The sequence below is a fragment of the Anser cygnoides genome, chromosome 4, assembly GCF_040182565.1.
Source record: "Anser cygnoides isolate HZ-2024a breed goose chromosome 4, Taihu_goose_T2T_genome, whole genome shotgun sequence".
NCBI lineage: Eukaryota > Metazoa > Chordata > Aves > Anseriformes > Anatidae > Anser > Anser cygnoides.
The window spans coordinates 44936615-44960854 of NC_089876.1; the positions used below are offsets into that span (position 1 = coordinate 44936615).

The 24240-nt window shown below is 37.5% G+C and overlaps 1 protein-coding gene across 24 annotated transcripts in view; it reads right to left on the reverse strand.

The window, feature by feature from the left end:
* The window catches only part of SLC10A7 (solute carrier family 10 member 7), a 148982-nt gene that overhangs the window by 118644 nt on the left and 6098 nt on the right, over positions 1–24240 (reverse strand). For 11 of the 24 annotated variants that reach the window (XR_010831484.1, XR_010831483.1, XR_010831485.1 and 8 more), the window contains exon 3: positions 16803–16878. Coding sequence is in view for 17 of the 24 variants with exons in the window: in XM_066996710.1 (XP_066852811.1) it covers positions 16804–16878 (75 nt within the window). In the remaining 7 variants the exon portion in view is untranslated. The other 13 variants (XM_048071709.2, XM_066996706.1, XM_048071708.2 and 10 more) reach the window with 3 other exon arrangements.

The window sequence follows — 24240 nt, forward strand, 5'->3', positions numbered from 1 at the left end:
TGTATGCTGTCTATATAAAATATTTGCTCAACAGATGTTTCTCTTAAAAGCTTTGCTGTGTCAGCCTGTTACAGTTTAGTTGATGCCTTCTATGACTGCTGTAGCTTGCAAGTAGCTATGCAGCTTTACACAACAGAAACAAGTCAGAAAAACTCATAAAATATTCCACAATACTACATTAAAAACTTATACTGTATTTACTAGTACATCATCTATTGCAGAACAATCCAAACTACAGTGTAATAAGAAAAGCATTTGAGGTAAAACAGGTCAAATTTACATGTTTAAAAAATAGCATGTGACTACATCAGTGAAGATTGCACCAGTATAAGTAACAAAAAAAAATGAAAATAAGTACAATGTGGACTTTTAATTTTGGTATTTTATGCCTTGTAAACAATTATAAACCTGCTGTCTTCGCTTGCCACAGAACCCTTAATGGTGCATCCTTCACACTTACCTTCCCTACTCCTTTTAAAACAACAACAAACAATATTCCACACATGAATATATAAGATCACTTCACTAAATATACAGAAGATAAATGGTTAGTCAATTAAGCAAGCGAGCCCCTTACTAATCGTACATATTAAAGACAGAAAAATACAGAGGATGTAGACATAGATTCTAACAACGATTTCTTGCAGTGTCTGAAAGTAAGCATGTTTTTATAGGATCATCTTAAATACTACTACTACAACTCCACATACATTCAACAGACATATTTTCAAAGCCATATGCCATCACCACAACTCCAACAGCAAATAAACCAATGTTTCAGCAAGTAAATACTCCTCGGTTTACTCTGAGTAGTAATTAAGGTGCTATGGGTATCCAAACAGTGGAAACTAATGCCGTCTTCCACTATCCATCAGAAAATCACAGCTATTCAGTGAGGTTTTCTAACAATAAATAAAACCCCCACAGCCGTTCTCCAAAAAGTCAGCAGCTGGAAGAAGTGAGCACAGCAGCATGACAGGAATGCCAATATATCCATACAAAGGCAAATCAAATATGAAAGTAAACTCCAGAGAAAAAAGGTCTTCAAACAAAATTCACGTTAACACTTCTCCTAATTTGGAAACGGAATGGAATACCTTCCATATATCTGACATAACAGTGGAACAGACAGAGGAAAAGCCATTTTGGATATCAGTAATGTCTTGAACAACATGTGGAACTTCTCCAAGAACGTGGTCAGTCTACAGAAAAACAGTTCATGAACGGTATTTTTAATGACAAGCATTGATCTCACTGCAGATCCATTAATCCTTCCAAAGTACTAATGTCTATCTAGGGCTCCTGATTTCAACATGTACATGAAATGCTGTGCATACAACTGTTACATCCTCTCTTTATTTCCTAATCTAAGCCATTTAACAGTATTACTGTACAGTTCACTGCTGACTGCACGTACGTTATGCAGTTCTTCATTTGGATAGTTTATTTCTGTATGTATGAGCAAACCTTGGAGAAAACATCCATAAACAACTCTGATGAAATTCACCCAGGTTTTGGAGGCTGCCTTTACCTCCGGTGAAGGTTGAAGGGAATAGGCTTCTGAATGGAGGTGGAAGAATTCCACATTTCCTCCACTCAAAGCTGTTTCTTGTCTTGTAATTAAACCGCTCATCAGCTAATAAGATGTCTTTATATGCCTCTAATACCTGCATAAGGCGATAGCACAGGGCAAGCGTGGTGGTATTTCCTGACAAAGACACTTCCTACAGAAAGATAAATATGGTTACTCTACGACCTAATGAAATACACTTAAATACAGCTCTGCCTTCAGAAGCATTCATGGCATGAACAATACTGATACTTGTCTCCAATTTTCTACTTTAAATTTATAGGCACAGTTTCATTTCTTTGAAACAAAGCCATTTACAAAATGGCAGTAACAAAATGAGAATACAGTGGGCAAAAATGCAAAAACATACTTATTTATATATCCACCTAGTGTTTTACATCAACTGCACACTTTTGCTTAATGAGACTAGTTAGGACCAAATACTACTGCTGGAATCCACCTACTGTGAATCATACAGACCCCAGTTTTCATTTGCAAGTCTTACTCCGACTTACTCAGCCCATTGCTTTGATTTCAACAGACACATAACTGATTTACACTCAGATGAAAGAGAAGAATCAGGCACAAGTTTCCAGGTAGCCTCAACAGCAGCACAGGTGTTCTGTTGCTGGTAGCAGCTGGCATGTGCTAATTGGCAGGAAAACAAAATTCAACTATTTCTAGTTTTGTAAAAACATCTAAGAAGAGAGATGGCTCAAAATAAAGTCTCAGCATATTACAATATGCTCCACAGGCAGAAATAACCTGACAAAATTAAATTTTCCATTGCCTTGCGCTGCACAATTCAGGAGCTTGAAGTTTGAAAGACAGGAAATCTCCTTAAAATTTGCTTGTATGGCAGATCTGCATTAGGTGCGAAAAAATTATTACAGAGTATGAGAAGACTCTCTTGCCCCCTGCCACTTGCAAAACAAAACAAGAAAAAAAAAACCACAAGAGCTTATAAAGAAACCATGAATACAGTGTACTGAAAGTGTTGCTAAATTAGCCATCCACCTCACCAGATACTTTATGATAAACTAGCATAGCAAGCGATTTGCTCAAGTAAAATACTCTTGAAAGTTAGAAGCACTGACTGCTAGTAGGACTGAGCAGTCTGGGCAGCTGGGAAATAGTCTACTGCAGATTTCAGCGTGCCTGCATATTAGTAAGGAAAGACAAACAACATGCTGGAACTGGCTAGTGATTTGAAAGGGGAGGAAAATTAAAATCAGGGTGATCATTTAAAGACATGACAAAATGCTTACAGGGGATGCAGTGAATAATACGCAAAAATACTGGGGCAAGGGGAGACTGACAGGGTGGTAAACATAACAGCACTGATAAGATGACAAGAAAGAAATTGTGCATGCTTTAAAGAAAAAAAACTGTGAATACATCTGAATCCTGTTTACGACTCAGAGAGTTCAGACTCACAAAATACCTGGGCTATAAAGTGTTGTAACATTCTACAATTCATATTTCAATAAAACAAGGTAATTGGAACTAAGGCAGAGGCTACTATTTTGAATGTACCTTTATTTAAAAAGAGAGAAAAATGTTACAAACTGATTTAATGTCAATGTAATACAAAGGAAACTGAAAAGTAAAATGCTGAGGAATCAACTAAAACAACGAAATGTGAGCACAAGGTAAGTATTTTGTTGTTATCTGCTGATGACTACTGTGAGTATCAGGAAGGTTTGAAAAACCACAAGTAGCAACGCAGACGTTTGTTATTCAAGCGGTCATGACAGCAGACCCCTTACGGAGCAGAGATGTCTTTGTGGCTTTACTTCATTTTCAGAAGGGATTTGCAGACAGCATTTTACAACACTGCGTATTTTCTGGGTATGCCATACTTACAAATAACATCTATTGTTCTGACTTTCTCAGATCATAAACTGCAGAGAATCAAGCCATGCAGAAGTTATCGACATGGGTGGTATGAATAGCAAAAATGTGCTAGCATTGGTAGGTCACAGAAGTTTGTGTCTATGCTTAGAAATAGAAACGCCCCACAACTATACAAAAGAGGCTGCACTGCTGGCTGTAGAGAAAATGTATAAGAGAGGCCATTGACTACACTATTAAAATGTACACCTTAGAGAACATAACCCATATAAAAAGTCTCACTTGACACAGATAGTCTGTACCATTTGGATAATGAAAGTATAGCAAGTACTTTTAAGATAACACGTGACATCAACATTACAGAAAAATATGTTACAGGATATGTTTTTGAAAATGGCATGCGATCGTGCAATTTAAAAACAGAATCATAAAATATATCCATAGACATAAAAATTCAATTCCAATCTAACTTTAATGTTGTCATTTCTTGAATTCTGGGTAACCTGTCAATCCAGCTCATGCTTCCTCTTGTCATAGGACTTTTACGAAATCGTGTATATTGAATGTATGAAAAGTTTCCCTAAAAACACATTTTACTTAAGCAAAGTACTTCCTTTCAAAATGAATGAAACCTAATAGGCATTCCTTGTTTAAGCTTTCTCTAGTTCCAGGTATAAGCTAATTCTCTAGAAAGAAGGTTTTGTTTTCGTATTTTCAATGAAATTAAAGTATCACTTGCTAAAAATACATCTCCTTGTTATTTATAGCTGTAACTCAGGGAACAAATATTCCTTTTAATAAATGCCTCTTCATAAAGTAGATTAAAGGATTTACGAAAACAGAACACAAACCTTGAATTTTATCTAGATGGGAAATGGCATAGAAATGGGACTGAATCACTACAGATGAAACCTTCTTGTAAATTCAGTAACCTCCGTGACAGAGTACAAATACAAAGGGTTTCATTTTTGAATATGGTTGCTTAATATTCTACTTATAAAAGCAGCACAACCCTGGCAAATTTCAACCCTTCTGCAAGCAAACAAATTGAGCACTGTAAACTCTGTGAACAAGTGAGTGCTGTTATTGGCAGGGATATTTGCCAAACCATTCCCAAGACGCAGTAACAGAGTTCAGACTCTGCACTATTGAGCAGATTTCTATTGCTCATTGCTATCACTCAAATGCATGCATGCACACATGTGAAGTCTAGAAGCAATGTAGAAGTCTGCTGAATAAACTGACAAATGAATATCTATTTCTGCTGACAGGATGATGGTCTGGGTCACTGAAGACCTCGGTTCTACTCATGCTTTTCTGCCCTGTTTCACTGCAATATTTGTCTCTTTTTATGTGGACTATCAACAGATCGGGACAGGGATACCGTTATTACTGTATGCAAGTGTGCTTTGATTAATTCCGTTGGGACCGGAACGTTGTTCAGGTTTACCACATTATATTTCTATTGAAGGAAAGAACTATTGTTATTAACTAAGGAAGGTATTTGCCTTTATGCTGTAACAGAGACCAACATAGCTGAAAAGCTACGAAATTTTCCAAAAGTCTTTGCAACATTATTAAAAAAGTGTTTTTTTCATTTAAAAAGGTTGAAATAAAGCCACAAAGGATGGCAAATAATTACAATAATTCTCATCTTCAGTATCGGGATTAGAGGTTGTAAACTCCCCGTTGATGATGTGAAAACCTCAGTGAATGTTTCATGCCCTGGTATTATGTCTGAGAAAGAACTTTTCAGACTCCATTATGTCCGCCATGAACTTGATCTTTCACCTCTAGTGAAAATCCTCTCATAACTAGAATTCTAAAGTTAATGATGAGAGATTTCATTTGCTTTCCAAGCACAGATAAAACCTTTTTGAAATACACTCTCACTGCCGTGACCTTGGTCTATGACTTAAGAGTTCACCACATGTAATAATTTACTTTGCCCCATGGGACTCATTGAGATTTCCTTTTAAAAGGTTTTGGATATGCAGTTAGAGCTGAAACACTCTCACAGTATGCATCAAAGCATACATCCTGTATACACTACAGATGTTCTGCAACAATATCAACAAACTAAATGAACTTAGATCATTATAAAATATAACTACAAAAAGGTCTAGCTAAGTAAAGCCATCCACACACTAGAAATTGAATGTTTCGGGAATTCTGCTGCAATAATGCACAGTATCTGCTAGAACGAGGAGTTTCAAAATTTCACAGGAGTAGTAATATATGTAAATTGGCAAATTAATTCAGGAAATATACCATTGCTCTGGACTTATCAACTCAAACACAGTAATATTCAGCTCAAGCACATGCTTTTGAGTTTATGAGCCACATAATTATCAGAACTGCTGCATTACAGCAGCAGTCTCTCGCTGCTGACTTTTCTTCGATAAACTGTGCTATTTTATTTGCTCATGTATTTCTTATTACACATCCTTTTACTACTAAAACTACACACATAAAATTGGAACTACTGTATTCACTTCAATATAAGGCTTGCAGCCCTGGTTAAAAAGCAGCGTGAAGTGCACTTCCATGAGCAGTAACATGCTGCCAGGTGTGAGCACAGCTCCAGCCAGCTCCCACGTAGCGCCGTCCCTGCCGAGCGGCTGGCTCCCACCAGCTCCCTGGGGACACGTACGTGGGCCTGAGACAGAGCAGCATGTGGAGGCAAACACCATGGGCCTTGAGAGGTTGGCCTGAGGGCGGCAAGGGGACGTGGTGAGCCAGAGAAGCAAATGGTTTGGAAATCCAGCTCATAGGGAGTGTGGGGGGGGGGAACAAGACAAGGTACTGAATGCGTTGGCAAAGATTCTGTTTAATGGTAAAACTTCCACTTCATCACCACACACAAATCATAGGGGGGTGATGTGCTTTCAGGGCACCCTATAGTAAGCTGAACACACTGATGATCCTTTGCTCTTCCCTCGCCCCTCAAAATTTCCTAAACTCTACCATCTTCTCACAGGGGCTCCCCCCACGTGAGTACAGGAGTTCAAGCCCCTGCTACAGCTACTCTGAGTGGTGTGATTTCCCCTCTGTCCCTGTTAACCTAGAGGTATCAGCAGAACCGGTACATTTTAGACAGAAAAGGCAATACACACAAGGGAACACCAGCAAAAACCCTAGCTGAGCAGGAAAACACCTGGCTATGGGGACCTTAAATCTGAAAAAGCTCCCAGGAGGCATGTGGCTTTTCTTCAACATCTCCAAAAACAGTTTAACAGCAGCTTGCTATTTTCAGAGTCATAGTAGGGCCAATATTTTCCAGAAACTGGAGCCTGAAGTAATGCTTTTGAATCAGAGAAAATTTGCTGCTCTACTGCTCTCCACAGTTTTTGCCAAATGTTCTAACAAATAAACACAAAAACAGTCTAACAGAAAAATACAAACTGGAAACATTTAGAACACCCTATCTTCTCATAAGAGTTCTGTGAGAGAAGTAAATTTGGGCTAGTTTATTTTTATATGAACAAACAAATGTAGAAAATTGTTTTGTCTCTTAATGTAAATGAGGTTTTACGGTATTAAAGACAGGTTTTTTAAAATGTATTAAATATAATCACTTGACAATAAAAAAAAAAGACCAAAACTTCAGTGTTCCTTCATAACCATAAAGATGAGAAAGAAAGAATAAATTGATAAATTCAATTTCTTTAAAAAAAGAAGTGAATTTAAAGATAATAGTAATTTTAACTGAAAATCCTTCTTAATGTTGTACACGAGTGATTTGTACAAGTCAGGAATTAACTTGCATATCCAAAAAGGGAGCTGAAGAAAACAAATACTGAATTTGCAGACCCGATCGCTTTCTTTCCTATATATTACTATTAGCCACTATGCAAATGTATTCATACCAGCTAAAAATGTGCTTAAGTAGAAACAAAAACCTTCCCAAGTGAAATACTCTCAGGTTTTGATTTTAACAAGCAAATGACAGATATAAGGAAGGGGAAGCAATGTCACATTATCTCCTTGCAAGTCACTGTTCAGAACTTGCAAATTTCAAGAACCATGATGTTATCTTTGACTAAATCCACTACAGATATCTCTTAAGGGCAGTTTGTTATCTCAATAGACAAGTTTGATTTCAGTTTATCTGCAATGAGCTGCAAGCAATCTTACATAAAAGGTATTTTTGAGATTTCAAAATGTTAGCAATGTTCTATATATTATCATTTCAAATGTTCTTTTTTAGAAAGAAATACTGAACTAATGCCATATTTGACAACTAATGTTGTTGCATATTAGCTTTAGCTAATCTTATAAACACATTCCTTCATTTAGTCACAAAGCTGAGGCCACCAACCACCATGCTAAACCATTTGCAGCAGCATCCCTTCATGCAAGAGAGTCCAGGCCCACATGGACAAGTGGGCACATTAATAGAAGTCAGAGGAACCATTTTTATTGTTCATTGCGGAAAATAAACCACTTACACAAGCAACAAAGCTGTAAAGTTTGTCTTCTCCTGAATCAGTAATTTAACACCAATCCTAACACATGCAACAACTAAGCCCTTTGCTTATCGTTAAATGAAAGTTAATATTAAATTAGTGTTTGCTTTGCAAGCCACCAGGTGAGGGACAGCAGAACCAGAACACAGCATGTCCCCAGGATTCAGGGCCAGCAAACCGCACTGCTTTGCCAAAAGGTAACCATTGAAAAGGACCCCTGTACTGTGAATGTTGTCATTGTGCAGACATTCAATGGAATTATGACTCCACAAGACACTCCACTGCAAACAAATCTCTTGTATTTTTTTGAAGCTGTCACTTTAGAGTAAGTATTGCCATTCTCCATCACTCTGCTAAAAGATGGTCTTTTGTTTTAAAGGCTGTGGAAGGGAGAGTAACATATTTACCTCACCAGTAAAAGATCTGCAATTTCTTTTGAACAACTATAAAGATTAAAAACCAAGCTGACTTTTAGCAGGGCAGTAGACCCCACTCTCTGTAAATACTTTAATAAGAACATTGCTGATTTGTTCAAACAGTGCCTATCCTTGCTTTGCAAAGGCAATGCATTTCATACAGCACTCCCTGCTCAATAAAGGAAGCTCTTGCACCCTACAATTTTACAGTGAATTAACCTGCAGATCAAGACAAATACAAAACCACCTTGCTTTAAAAAGCCATTTCTGTCAAGCATGAGAACAACATCCTTTTTTCCTGTGCTGTCGTGAACAGCTTAAACATACACTGGATGTCCCATAGCAGACAAAAAATAACAACAACAAAAAAACTCATTTCCATGGCCACATCCTGTAGAATAGTGACAGCAAGGCTTCTGAAAATACTTAAAAAGGCAAATCTAGGATGGCTGAGCAAACACAGTAAAAAAAAAAAAACACATGACTATGAGAATTCCAGGTAGTTTCCAGATACCAGACACAGCCCAGGCAGTTTGGCAGAATTTAAACAGGTTTTTTTATATTTTAGATTATGGCAGAGCTGCTACGAGCACCCCAGATTTGAGAAGGCTGAACAAGCACAGCCTACAAGTTCTGCCATACATCTTACAGTAAATAATGTTATGCAGTTAAAAGATGCAGTATCTTTCATTGCATTTCCCTCATTTCTTTGCTCTACAGCATCTTTGCCTACCATCTTACATTTGGTTTGTGACCTCAGTGGAACAGATTTTTTTTTCAAACACACACGGGGATAGAAACAGGGTCCTCACAGTGACTTGGTGAATAGAATAGTTCAGTTGGAAGGGGCCTTAAACATCATCTAGTCCATCTGCCTGATCTCTTCAGAGCTAATGTGAGGAAAAGGGAAGAACAGAGATCAATCGATTTTAAACCCAGTAGTAAGAGACATAAAATCCAATCCCAAAAATGCACGATGATGTGAAAAAATTCCAGGCTCCCAGGAGTGTAGGAGAAGGGCTTTTTCCACTGATCACCTTATGAGCCACGTGAAAAGACCCTGCATTAGAAGTACTGGCAACCAGGAATAAAATTGATTCTTTTTCACAAGTCTATCACAAGTCTAATTCATCCACTGACACCTTACTGTAGTAAAAGAGCTCCTTGTCAAATGTGTCAGCAAAATCTTAAACTTTGTACAAACAGATGCAAAGAATTTGAAGGTGACATGTTCAGATTTGGGGATTTCAGAAGTTCCACTATTAGGCTGAATTTGCTTCCACTGAATTAAGAGCAGTGCTGAGTACCTTTGGAAATCCCATCTGCTCTGAACTGTTGTAATAGTGGATCTGTATTAGAACTATTCATGATAAATGAAAGCAGAGCAATGAGGGAGGGAAGGAAAAAAAATCCACAATTGTTTTAAGGTTACAGAAGACTTGAGATGATGAGGAACTCCAGAGATATCTAATGGAGCTGTGTGACTGGGACGCATTATAGTGATGAAATTCATATTGTAAGTAATAATTTCGGCTACTCCTATGCATTGATGGATATAAAATGCACTCACTATTCAGGGAAGAAAAAACCCTAAGTGTCAATAAATAGTTCAATAAAAAACATCTGCTCAAAGCACAGTAATGATAAAAGAAAAGTAAACTCTCAGGATACATAAAAAATTAGACCATAATACTAGAATATAGTGGGTGAATTTAATAGCTCAACAGTTCCCATGTACATACAAGGCTTATGCTTACAGTTATTTCTTTATACTGCTACATGTGAAATACAGACATTTTCCCTAAATTTGTCCTCTGACACCTACAGACATTTCCCAAAGACTTCACTGTAGTATCGGCAGAATTAGTTACATTCTCATCTAGAAGTACTTAGTCTACATGGGTAGACAAAATATATTACTTAGGAAATAATAATAAAAAAATTTCATCACAGGTTTTTCCCTTTACAGTATTAAATTTTAAAAGATTAAGTCACTTCATTCTATTGTTTTTAAACAAAACCTAAAAATTATCACTCTTTTAAGTGCTATTTAGAAATCAAATTTTAGATAACGTTATTGCAAGTTTTCACTTATATTTAGAGAAGAAAAAACTATATTGTCAAAGACAACTAAAGACCAGGACACATACAGTTCATTTGAAGATCTTAAAACAATTTTGTTTCATAATGTTCATGTGTTACCTTCCAAGGATAAACATTCTTGGTATGCTGGTGCAGTGTATGACTCACAAACCATTAGAGCTTGTTTTTTTTTTTTTTTTATTCATTTCAGGTTTTTTTAAAGGTTAATGTACATATATACACAGTTCAAAGAACTTTGGATATTTTTAGAGAAATCAATCTTTCCTGTGACTTTGAAGCACTGTTAGGGGTTCACCTTTGTGTTTTTACTTAAAAACAAAACAAAACAAAAATACTCAAAAACAGAGGAATTTTCCAGTGTTTACTTCTCAGTAAGAACTTAAATGTTCTTTAAAATAGTTAAACTTCTTGCATGTTTTTATTTTTGCCAACAAACAGTTGGCAATAATAACAAAATGTTACTATTCTCCCCCAATTCTTTTCCAGAAAGGCTGGTGTGGTCCTTTAAAATTTATATTAAGTTTTATGGTCTACATTTGCTTCATAAAAATAAATTTAAAAATCACTCTTAGAACTTTCTTCTTACTTCATATCTCACTTTGGAAATATGTTTACAGCTTTCTTCATTATATTCTATTGTATATTTCAAAATTTTGCCATACATATGCAACACTTAGTTTTACAAAAGCCGTAACATCCTTTTGGAAAGATGCTACCCATATGGAACATGAAAAAAAAAACAAAAAAACACCACCTTAAAAGATTTTGTATAAGCTACAGTTTAACCAAAACAAAACAAAAAAATCAATAGCTTTGTTGTGTAGGAGATAACAAAATAGCCAAAGTATTCTTCAATAAAATGAACTGTCCGCCACAATTTATCTGTACAATTGCATCACAGTTCTTGCCTGTTATGTTATACTTTTCAAAAACATGCCATTAAGTTGCCATAAAAGTCATCACAAATTGTTTTTTCCTCCCAAACTGATAATAGACTTATAGATTTAATTGTCAACCTCTTTTCTTCATTACTTTAATTCTTAAAGAGAGTATGACATTAGCTGTCTGAATACTTAGTAGTAATATCTGGCATTTCTGCAGCATATCTGTCTGAGGATCTGCACGCTCTGAGTAGGTTTGTCTTTATAGCACCTTGAAATGCTGACATTTATTTGTCTCTCTTGCAGAAATGGATAGTTAGAAGTAGACTTTTAAAGAAATAGGTTTTATAATTTCATTGAAAAAAATACAAGATTTTTTTAAAAGATGCTAAGCAGCTTTTGGTGCTGTCAAACACTAATGTCATTAAAATTCTGACCCTTCATGGCTCAACAAGAGCTAAGAACACAAGTGAGGCCTTCTGATTTTTTTCATTCCAATTTTTGTAACTAGCAAAGACTGTCCTCTTCAAAAATCATGAGATTTCATAAACATTACTGATGGCAGAAATATTTAAGTAAATGAGAAAATGTCACAAAATTAAAAATTAGATTTTGATTGTTCATGGTGATACCTCCTTATTTTTGCCAGTGTACAAAGATTCACAGAATGGTTTGGGTTGGAAAGGACCTTAAAGCCCACCCAGTTCCAACCCCCTGCCATGGGCAGGGACACCTCCCACCAGACCAGGTTGCCCAAAGCCCCATCCAGCCTGGCCTTAAACACCCCCAGGGATGGGGCATCCACAGCTTCTCTGGGCAACCTGCTCCAGTGCCTCACCACCCTCAGAGTAAAGAATTTCATCCTAATATCTAAAGTAAACCTACCCTCTTTTAGTTTAAAGCCATTACTCCTTGTCCTATCACCACCACACTACCCAGCAAAGAGTCCCTCCTCCCCAGCTTTCCTGTAGGCCCCCTTTAGGTACTGGAAGGCCACTATGAGATCTCCCCAGAGCCTTCTCTTCTCCAGGCTGAACATCCCCAGCTCTCCTAGCCTTTCCTCATAGGAGAGATGCTCCAACATTGTGTCCTTGTGTCCCTCCTCTGGACCTGCTCTAACAGGTCTATGTCCTTCTTATGCTGGGGGACCCGGAGCTGAATGCAGTGCTCCAGCTGGGGTCTCATGAGAAAGGGAACTTTTTTTGTTGTTGTTCAAATAAGCTTGATATGCACAAAATTAAATTCTGTACCTGACATAGGCTTTACTGATGAAATAAGTCTATTTGCAACAAAAGCTAGGAATGGGCCATTTAAGACAGCTGTTTGCAGAGTTAACGGAAATAACCACATATAGGAAGAGATCCCATGAGAAATGATGGAAAATTAGGAGCTAGAGGGAGAAATGGAGAGAAGAAACCAGAATTTAAAGAGTTCAAAGAACAATCCACACATACAGAGATCAGGGAGATGAGCTGAAGAAACCCAAGAATAGGTCACTGAGTCAGCAGGTAGCCCTGCTAGACACAAATTTTATTTCCACTCATCACAGCAAGAACACATACTTCCACCCCATGAGAAGTAAGAGTAGCCATTACCAACCTTCCTCCTCCTCCAAAAGCCAAGATTTTCAGTAAGCACAGAAGACTTCCCCCTACCACTTACACTGCTCATTTGCCAACACCTCTCAAGACAGAATAGCAGCTCGCAACTCATCTGGATTATGTAGGTAGATACTTGCACAGATATTTTGATCTCCACCATCTCTTCTTCCATCTCCCACAGCTGAATTCCTTGCAATGCTGCCTGTCAGATATTTCCAAGATGTGGCACCTGTATTGCTAGTGGTACACAAGTTATTCTGAAGCGCTGGAGACACTGTCTTGAACAGCTGAACGCTTCTACTGCTGCTATCACTGGTGATATGTAAGGAAATGAGATTTGAAAAGCCTGTCTTTAGTCTCTTTTAAGTACTGAGAGTGAACTAGGCATTCCTATTTTCTTTGCAGCCACAATCTTCTGTTCTTGCACTCTAATGTCAACATTGAATTTCTCCTCCACTGACAGCAGAAAAAAAAGAAGTGAACACACCTATGAACTCTGCTACTGTTTTTCAGCCTATTTATCTGTTCCCTTTCCATTTCTCCCTTACACAGCTACAGAGATCTTTTTCCTCCTATAGTTCCTATGACCTTTGAAGAAAGCTCTTTCCAGTCCCCCAAGCCACCCAATCACTCACATATCAGAGCTAGCTGAAGATGTTAATTTCCATGTTCAAACACTAAAATGCTTGGAAGCCTCTATCACAACAGCATGCTTCTCCCCACCTTAATGCCACAGCTACAGCAAGCAAAGGCGCCAATACTGGTAAATTGTATAGTTGCTATTAAACACTGACTGTTAAATAAAAGATTTTTAGTTTACCTGGGTTTACCCAAAATCCCAGAACACTAACTTTTGAAACAGTAAACCGTTTAATGATAATTCTTACTATTAGCTTTGCTGATCACAAATTCCTTAGCCAGCAAAGGCAGAACATTTTATTTGCTGCCCTCTGGCATGTATCAACTAAAAAAACTATCCTTGTAAGATTAACAAAACTCTCAATTTTAGCATCTCACAACCAATTTTTCTAATTGGTATACAACAAAATCCAGTTGATATGAAGCGGCTTCTAATGATGTAGACTCTTTCTAAGCACTTGACCAAATATTTAATCACCTTTTCCCAGAACAACATGCCTTACATAAGGCTTTTCAGCACTGATCTTCAAACACTCCACAAAGAAGTTGCCAGTACCCATTACTGCTAACCCCAGAGGTACAATACCCCACTCAGTTTCACCCAAAAGGTTAATGACAGAGCTGAAAACAGAAACCATGTCTCAGCCCCACCACACCACAGTGCCTGATACCTCCATAGGAATTACCTAAGTCCAAACTGATATTCAACAGTCACTACTACTTAAATAAAGAAAACCTAAAACCCTCTGTACACAGTCAACTACCATAACTGCCATATGCTGTCTCTCAAGAAATCCAGAGGTCTACACAGCACTTATTCAGGGTGTGCCTGCTCTCTATAGCGGCAGGACACTTCTGAGACTAATTAGCTCTTGTGGTGCTCCCTCACTATATTGCTTCTGAGCAAGCTCATTTATCTTCATATTACATTATGCAGTGTAGATACACCCTCAGACAAATCAATTTCTTCAGGTTACGGAAGCACACCTGATGAAACAACGGCAATTTAAGGGACATTGTTAAGAACAAATGCTCTCACAGTACAAACGCTTGTATTTCTAGTCAACTCCCACATTTAAATTCTTCTTCATGCATGAGAATTGATTTAAATTAAAATGGGAAAAAAAAGCATTGTTCTGCTCATGTGTTAAAGAGAAAGGTATCAGCAACAGCTTAGGTGAAATGTGGCAAGGACAGATAAGAGGCTCTTCCCTAGCACAAAGGATGTGATTTGCTGCTCTTCAGAAGAAAAACTAATATTATGAATGACAGAGAAGCATCATATTTCAAAAATCTGCTTGCACTGGAAACTTGCTCAATTTTAGCAATAAAGTTGCCACACACTTCGCCTACAGCAAACATGTTTAAAGGATGTTTCTCTTTTGCAAACATTCATAGAATATCCAAAGTTGGAAGGGGACCCACAAGAACCAGAGTCCAACTCATGTCCTACCTTCCTAGAGCCTGACTGAGAACTCACAGGTCCAAAGACCTAATTCTTGACTCACTCTGCCTCTGCTGTCAACGGTTATCTGTAAAAATCATTAACAAGATATGCATTTTTACGTTCCTCCAACACCAGTTCAGTACAGAAGAATGAGAGGTTCAAGCTTACTTTGTCCATGACATATACAATTACAACCTGAGCTTCACATGATAGAATGTCTGGTTTTCAGCTGGTATAAAAAACCGACACATACACTGCACCAAAAGAATATTACCATATAAAAGTAAACTCTAATCATGAAGAAATGAAAGCATCTCTCTCACCCCTACACACAGATGCTTTATGATACTGTCTTCCACTAACCAATCACACCTTATTTTTTTTCCAGAGGATCTTTTCCTTGTTCTGAGGATAGGACTGACACTGCTAACACTGAATGATCACTCATTCAATAGCTCATTTCATCCTCACTGTTCACTATGGGGCATCTTATAATTTACAGCACCTAGATCTAAAATCACAACTAGAAAACTTATTTCTCTTTTGCTCACTATTATGTACCTGAATTATTTCTTTACACTAATTAATCCACTTCACAGCACCTCCATCAGACAATTTTAAGATCCTTGTTTTCAGGTAGCAAAGTGAGACAGTGATGTGCATCAGGATTGCCCATAATTAGAGATGCTTGACTTGAGATGCTTTGGGTCTCTCTTCAGAGGATAGAGCAATTAAACAGCACTTTGTCAGTACAAAGTACAACTTCAATCTATTTCAGTGCTATCATGCGTTTTCAAAGCTGACAGTAATCGGTCCCAAGAGTCTGAACTCAGAAAATGAGAAGTACACACCTAATGGCCATATTTTAAAAATGCAGTTCATCCAACCTCATGCAGAAGCTCTATCACTGAATTAAGAATTGGCTCTAAGAGTCCAGAAGTGCACCACAACAATCCTAGCTTTGAAACCAACCTCTTCTAGGGTTTTTCTCTCCCTTCCTTATGCAGCATGTTTCATCCAGCTTCTGCAGTTACAAAGAAGCAGATCTAAAGGAAAGAACCTTATTAACTATCACACTTGCATTCATTTCCTAAACACTGGCTACCTGGTATTCCTAAAAATTGTATTTTATGGAGAAAGAAACAGTCTGAATTGACAGCACATGCCACTTTAAGGCAGAAACATAATGTGACCAAACTGAGTTTCCACAGACAACCTCAATTCCAGCATTTCCCTTCTGTTGAGAACTTTGTATTACATCACTGACAAAGAACCCTGAGCTCCCAGAAATTTAATTTCATGCAGTCTCAAACAACATTATAGGATTCAAATTCATTTTTGTGTCTCCATCATCTCACTTGCTACATTTGCAGCTTCTAGCTTGGGGAACTCCTGCTACAGGGTCCCTTAATAATAGACACTGTTCAGACAAGCACTGCAAGGACATTTCTTCCTCCAAAAACCTAGTGGTCTCTGAGATAAACAGTACACAGCATACAAACATTATACGGTTAGGAATTACAAAGCAACAACAAGCAGAAAGATGTTAATACCAATTTCTATCAGAAACATTTCTATTGCCTCAGAAAATTGAGCTTCTGTCAGCTTGACCAATGCCATCAGGTAATGAATGCATCGCTACTTCCTTTGTTTGACACCAACACAATACCCAAGCTTTAATTCAAGAAGTTTTTACAAACCACAACAGCATCACACTGCAGTTAGTGTTTTGCCACGCAAGTTCATAATAAATGAATACCTATTTTTTCACACTTCTGTTAAAAAAAAAAAAAACACTTTCCCGAACAAAATGAAAACTCACCTCATTTCCACCAACAGCTTTGGTTAAAATTACTGCAGAAGACACAGGAGGTGGCATGCAGCCTACAGTCTGCAAGCTGAAAACAACAAAAAGAAACATTATGTTCCCCACAGGTGGAAATACTATACAAGGTAAAATCTTTAAATACCACATAGCTGAGCAAACACAATCAGTTTGCATTGTAGTTACAGCCCTGTACCAGCTGGCATAATTTCTATGCTTTCTCTCACCAACACCACACCGAGAAGTCATATCACCATTTACTAAAAAAACGCTTGATCTCTCTGCGACTTAATTTCCCTATACACATCACTTTATTTACCATTCACAAATATATCTACACATATATCTCAAAGATAACTGCATCGTATGTCCTAATGTAGTTAAGTCTGTAGCGTGCTGAGATGCAGTTATCGATTTGGAAAAAAAGAATAAAAGGATGCAAAAGCTTAACTTCTTAAAAAAAAAAAAAAACAAACTTTAGTGATGAAAACATTGACTACTAAGAAGTGCAAGAACTAGAAGAACCATGCCCGCTATTTTAGGTTTCCACTATGTTTTCCATCAGCCATTACTACAAAAAATATATATATCACAATTAAGCTTTTTATTTCCTGAAAGTTAAGAGGCCATCAAATGTTATATTTTTATATATGTTTTCACTTCGTGGTAAAGTCATTTGACTTCCACTAATAGAAATGTCAATAATTTTATCCAACATTTTAGAAGTCTAAAATATATCATCTGTCATTTCTTCCACTGTTTGTGCTGCAAAATTACCAATGTATATAGTAAATGTTGTTGCAAAGTGAGAAATTTGTGAGCTTTCTTTTGTTTTAAATACAGTCCACAAAAAAGTGGTTATTACAAAACTGGTTTGTTTTATATATGTATTGAGAAAAAACAAGAACACACCACAACAGGTTATGATTAACTTAAGTAAAATAATCCTTCTGGTGGAGGAGGGAAGTACCACCTGTGCTGAGTTAGAAGGAACAGGAAAGCAGGAAATTAAATGATCTGTGAATTCCCCGAAACATGGAATCTACTTTTGTTTTTAAAGTATTGGAGTTTGAGACAGTATTCTAGTTCAGAACACAATTACTAGTGGTGACCTGCTTTGTACTTGTAACTATGTTAATCCATCCCCAAGAAATGCAGTGTCAAAAAGCTATAGCAAACAGAAGCACTAAATCCAAACAACAGGGAGCATATTACAGTGCAATTGATATACTGCAAAAATACAAACAGCTTAAATAGAAGAAAAGGGTAAATGACAACAAAAGTATTCAGTCAGCTACAGACACTGTGGAAAAGGAAAAAGGCAACCAATGTAAGCATTATATAAATTCAATCCCACAAACTGCCAAGCACCACCTTGGAAGTACATAGGACCTCCAGCTTAGAGTGAAGTCTATGGAAGCAGGGAGTTGTCAGTGCTTGGCAGGATAGGCTCACATTGAAAAAAAGAGAAACACAGGAAAAAAAATGGTCTGGAAAGTTTAGTGTATCCCCCCCAAATATATACAAAAATATACAGCAGATGAACAAATGGTGACTCTGATATCCATCCCCTCTATGAGCTGCAATACTACTATCCCTCTTCCTATGTGGTCTCTTGGCAGTCAGCTCCTTGAACTTCTCACCTGCACTAATAAGGGTGGATTAAAGTTCAAAGTTATCCAGAAAGGTATGAAATGTGTGCAAGTGTATGCATGTCAGTTGACAGGGATTTTCCACACTGTAAGAGGAGAAAGGTTTAATAACACAATCTCTGTGAACCTTCTCAAATTTGTAATAATATATTTGGAATTAAAAAACAAAAAGCATTATCAAGCTACGGTTCTAAATATCCATTATAGGAAAATATCTATCCACAAAAGTCCTGGTCCACTAGTCCACTAAATGGAAATACTTTTAATCATGTGTATCGAAACATTCATGTAAATCGCCTGACCACCTTTTTTTCTTGCTTTATATTAGCTATATGCAACCCTAGCAATATACAAACTAGTTCTTCTAATAGCCAACAGATTATTACAGACAACGAAAAAATTGAAATATTCTACTCATTCAGGCAGTGTTATAAGCACTAATATCAGGGGTCTAAACCCTTGCTGAAGGGCAATAAATAATACCTGTTCTATTGATATACTGCAGACAGCTGAGTACTAAGCTCCAAATTCACGTATTTCAGATATGTAACTACCAAAGCTGTATCTTGTATTAGACTTCGCATCTCGCGCCTTACCAACGGTGCTGGAAATGCTATATGCTAAGAGTAGAAGAGGTGAGCCTGCGCAAACACTAATAAGCTGCATCATGTTCTTTTTCAAAGAGATCCTGTCATTGCAAAATCTAGTCAGTTAACAAAAAAACGAACTTCAAAGATGCTTGGTGATGTCAGTTCCTCCTCTATTTTATATATTTCAAAATAACTGCAAAACAAACCTCCTAATATCACCCCAGACACAGAGAAAAACAAAACAAAACTGTAGAAACGGAGATGAAAAGCCGGTAACACCTGAATTTGCCTCTCAAATAGCACAGCGAAATAGACTGTTATGAAGGATGGGAGAATCTACCACTCATTCTGAAGCAATGCAGGGAATTACCTGTGGGCTTGACTGTGCCCTTTAAGCATAACCTTGTCTAGAGAGTAGAGCAGAACTACAGTCCCCAGGTGTGCCACCCTGCCAAAAGGGAGCTGAACACCCTCGGGAGCATATGCCTGTTTTCCCAGGCCTTTGTGAGGGTGATCAGCCAGCTCCCACTAAAACAGTGATAAACATCCATGATGAGGAAGTAACTTTGCCAAACCCCATTTTTGTTTGGTTATTTCAGTATTTTTAGAGAATAAAAACTACACCTGTGGGGCATTACGATGAACTCCAGATATATAGAGCAGGCAAAGTACAGGCAGTCCTCACTTCCTCTCTTCAGTCTACTTTCATGTACTCATATGTATATGTGTGAGTATCTGCTTTGAAATGAGTTATTTTAACTAATTAGAACAGAGCTCAATTGCTTCTCCAACAGACAGCACTGAAGGTACAGTTGCAGTGGATGTGTTCAGTGCCACGAAATAGCAAATAGTCTAAGCAGTGTCCCAAAAAGCAGTATTTATCAAGAAAGCTATCTTTCCAAATAACCCTTCATTAAACTTTCCAATCTGACCATTCTTTAAAAGAAATCTCAATACAATAGATTTACTGTACTAAGACAAGATGTGGCCAAAGCAGAAATAGTACTCAAGGAACAGGTGCTTGCAAGACAGCTTGCAACAAGTGTACTAGCTCGCTGGTAACACAAAACATGGTAACATGAAAAATTAGGCTAGTTTAGACTCCATGTGTAGCAAGGAGTCTTTTTTTTTCCTTAATATAGCCATATTATTATATTATTTCATATATAGCTATACATATATATTGTAGTTTTACATGGAGGTTTTTTTGTGCACATAAAAGCTCACTTCCCTTAAATACTAAGCACAAAAGTGGCTCAAGAGCCATCAGGAAAGATGGGATGAGAAGTGCTGAAAAGAGGAAAAAGCAAAAAACCTTCTCATACCTTCCACTTCAGAAACTGAGACTGTCACTATGGAAAATCCTTTCTCTATTCTGGCTGAGGAAAAACACAAATTAACATTCTCTGCAACCTTGTTATTAGCTTGATGTACTAACACTGTTAAGCAAAGCTAAGTACTTTTAAGTGATTTTGTCTCAGATTTCATCTTCTCAGTATCATTTAGACCACTTCACTCTTGGTGGAAGGCCTGGAGAAGCCACTTCAGAACAAAACACTCTTTTAGGCTCAGGCCTTGTAAAAATGTAAACACAAGGAGCTTTATCATTAAACTTTTAAAGATAGGGAACTCTCCCCAAGCAATGTTTCACCAAGTACTAAGAAACAACAGGGATTTTTAAAAGTAGGTTTCTAAAATAATTGATTTTGTATTCACATATTCCAGCGTAGCTGCATGGTCCTAGGTATTTACCTTTGATTCTGAAAAAACATTTTATTCTTTGGATTTTTCATAACATCTAGCACCACTGAACCATCAATACAACTTTGGAAGCACACACTGGCAGACTACACCACAGATTTAAAACACGTTGTTTTCATGGTAGCGTAGCTTCTGCTCATCTCAAATTTATTCCATCTTTTTTTCTTTCCCCCGTTATTTAGCTAGGAGCAAATACTGAGCCCCTATCTGTACACATGCAAGAGATGCTCAGTACAGACTGTTTAGAAACAAAACAGAATACCAATATGTGGCATGTTTAGTATTTATTCACAGACTTATGGTTTTCTTCAGAATGTTTTCTTTTTCCCCCTCAGCCTTCCTTGAGACCCAGCACAGCACTTCAGAGGTGTTTTTGAAAGAAAAAGGTAACCTGTTGCAAGCTCTCTCCATATGAAACTAATTGACCAGATTTTCTAAAAATGATACCAGGTTCCTGAAAAGATGATTTTGTGCGTGCTGTTTTCAACAACAAAGCACTGTAGCACAAAAGCAAACAGCAAAATCTGCTCATAATATCTCTTCAAACACCCATTGCAGGACAAGCAGCCCTTTAAGAAGACAGCTACAAATATTGTTCACTCCATTATGTTTACACATACCCTTTTAAAAGCCATTCATTTATAGGTGTGATTGATAATAGCTGAAGAAAGAGCCATATTGCTGTTGGGAAGAACGCAAGTGTAAAAATCTGGACAAAAAGGTGTAGTTTCACGTGCATCAAAGCACTTGTCAGCTCCTGCAAAAGAAAAAGAAGAGAGGAAGTTGCAGTCATAACAGCTGAAGTAAAACCGTATTCGTGCTTTTAAAACTAGGATTATCTTTATAATAGAAAGTGCATGTCAAAAAGGCACCTTTAGGGATCATCTGATCTCCTCTTTAATAACAAGTACATCCAGACAACATAAAAGCTCTATCTGCTCCTGGGTGTTTTTCCAAAAGAATTGTCCACCACTTCAATAATACCATAGCTCTTATAACAACAGCTTTTTGGCAGGCAGCCTCAGCACTGTGTTTCAAAACCTGTGTTAACTATGCTGACAGCCTGTTTACTTTATTGACTGCTGGTATCAAAAGGAAGGGAAACTTGTAGTTCTGGGTGATTTCAAGCTTCCCTAGTCTGAAGAGAGCCACAGAGAATGTGATTCTCCTTTACACCAGGAAAAAGGGATCCTGACATTACAATTAAAATCTAACAAACATAAAAAGCAAATAATCCAGTGGCAGATTTTGATTGTTTATTGTACCGATAGGAAATTCATACAAAAATATTAGGCTCATGTAGAAGAACTAAGAAAGAACACCAAGGCTATGAAAACTTATCAACAGTTAAGCCATAAAATGCAGAGAAATAAGATGCAAAACAGATTAGAAGACTGAGGAAATAAATAAAATGTTGCTGTTACACGGTGTCTTTCCTCAAAAGCAGTAAGAGCTCTCCAGAGAGGAGATCAAGTATCCTTACACAATATGCTCTTCAGTTAGCTATGTCTCTCTCTGTTTCTGTTTTCCGGGCACTACAAGAATCTTCTGTAGAGTTTTCAAGTATCAGAGAAAAGCCTTGTACATTTCAGCTCCCATATATCAAGAAGACAAGGTCCTTCTCCTATCTCTCAAAATAACTTGCGCCCTTCAGTAAACAATGCAACATAAAAAGAACTGGTGGCATTTTTATTCAAGATCTGCTAGGATTCTCCATGTATCTTAGGTCTGATACCACAGATGCACTAAATATACATATATGTATTGTACAGTAATACAGCAGCAGATCTTCACATGCTACCTCTCAGCTACGAGAGAGTTGAATTGTTATTCAGCTGTTTTATTTTTAAAACAATCAAATGCTGCATTTTCGATCCTCCAAATGCACATTGATGTAAATACACATCTGGAAGTACTAGTAATTCAGCACAATATCCTCCTTTATTTCTTGGAATAAAATTGTCTTCCAAATTTGGGTTTGGGAAAAAAAAACCTTCCATGAAAATCTACACATCTGTTCATACCCCATTCTCACAAAGTTACATACAGCATGGACTTGAAATGTACATCTTGAACCACTTTTAACAAGAAAGAATCACTACTCTTGGTTCTTAGTTAACTGAATGAAACAACTACTTCATTTTTTAAATAAAGAACACTCTGGCACACACCATGTAACTCTGCATGAAAAAATAGGCTTTCTTCATACATAAGCTGTCATAGTACTGGCTGAGTTACAGAAAGCTTCATTGTAGCACTATTTCATCCTTTCTCAAAAAGAAAGCAAAAATAAAGTGTCTAGTAGTAGAAACACTGTACAGGGGAAGAAAAGATACTTCAAAATACCTACATAAAAGTGTATTTTTAAATGTAAGTAATACAATTGAGAAAAACACTAATAAGGCAACTTATTTCAGCAAAGCTGCTTATTTTTCCTTTCCTGCCATGTCACCTTCGGCCCCAGATCTCCTAGTGGACCAATCTCTGACGGCAATCCCAGTCTAGGCAATGTCACACACACAGACGTGCAGACACTGGAGCCAACAGCATTGTACAAGATACCCTTTTCTTTTAGTATTGTACCATTGTTGCCTGCTTTCCCTCTTAATTTACTGTTTTTACAACAATTGGAAAATGCATTAAAAACAGATGTTTTCAAGAAGTCTGATACTTTCAAAAGCAAAATCCAAGCCAAAACTTTGGGAAAGGTTGGTAACAGGTTCCAGTGAGCAAGGAAGGCAATTACAACACAGCCAACCTAGCACATGAAGGAATGCTGTACTAGCAGAACAGGTATTTGCAGACCTAAATTACCAGTCTTTAAAATGTCTCTGGTGATCATGTTTTAAAAAGTTATTCCTTAGACCGTATCAGCATAGAACGAACACTGGAAAAAAATAGCCTTTACCTTCTTAAACAATCTACAAAGACTTATCCCAAAATACCTCCATCACCACAGCACTCAAAGAAGCAGAAATCTCAGAAATGGCATTGGGAGCTGCCGGTTATGACTCAGTTTCTGCACACCAGGTGGAACAGGTTATCTTGTCTTTCCCACTAATTTAGACCCTTCAGAGAGCTTCTCCAAGCTTCCCTCCGGTCAGCACCTGGTGCCACCTAGTCACACTAACATGGTCACAGGTGGGCTCTTCTGGGCAAAAACTCAAACAAAGCAAACCTTGTTTTCAGTGGCCTTCCAAATTCCTCATTGAAATGGATAACTCAAGTATGCGACTTATTTCTGGGGCCCTACAAGGAAAGAGCAAACTATCCAGGTGCTGCAAACTGGAAGAGCATTATGGTAAGGTGCAATCAAATGTTCTTGTCATTCCTGGATACCGTCTATTTCTGCAAAGGAAAGAGGACCTCTTTATATTTGAAACTGTAACAAGGCTGTGAGCAGACAGACTCCCCCTGAATGCTGGCAATTAT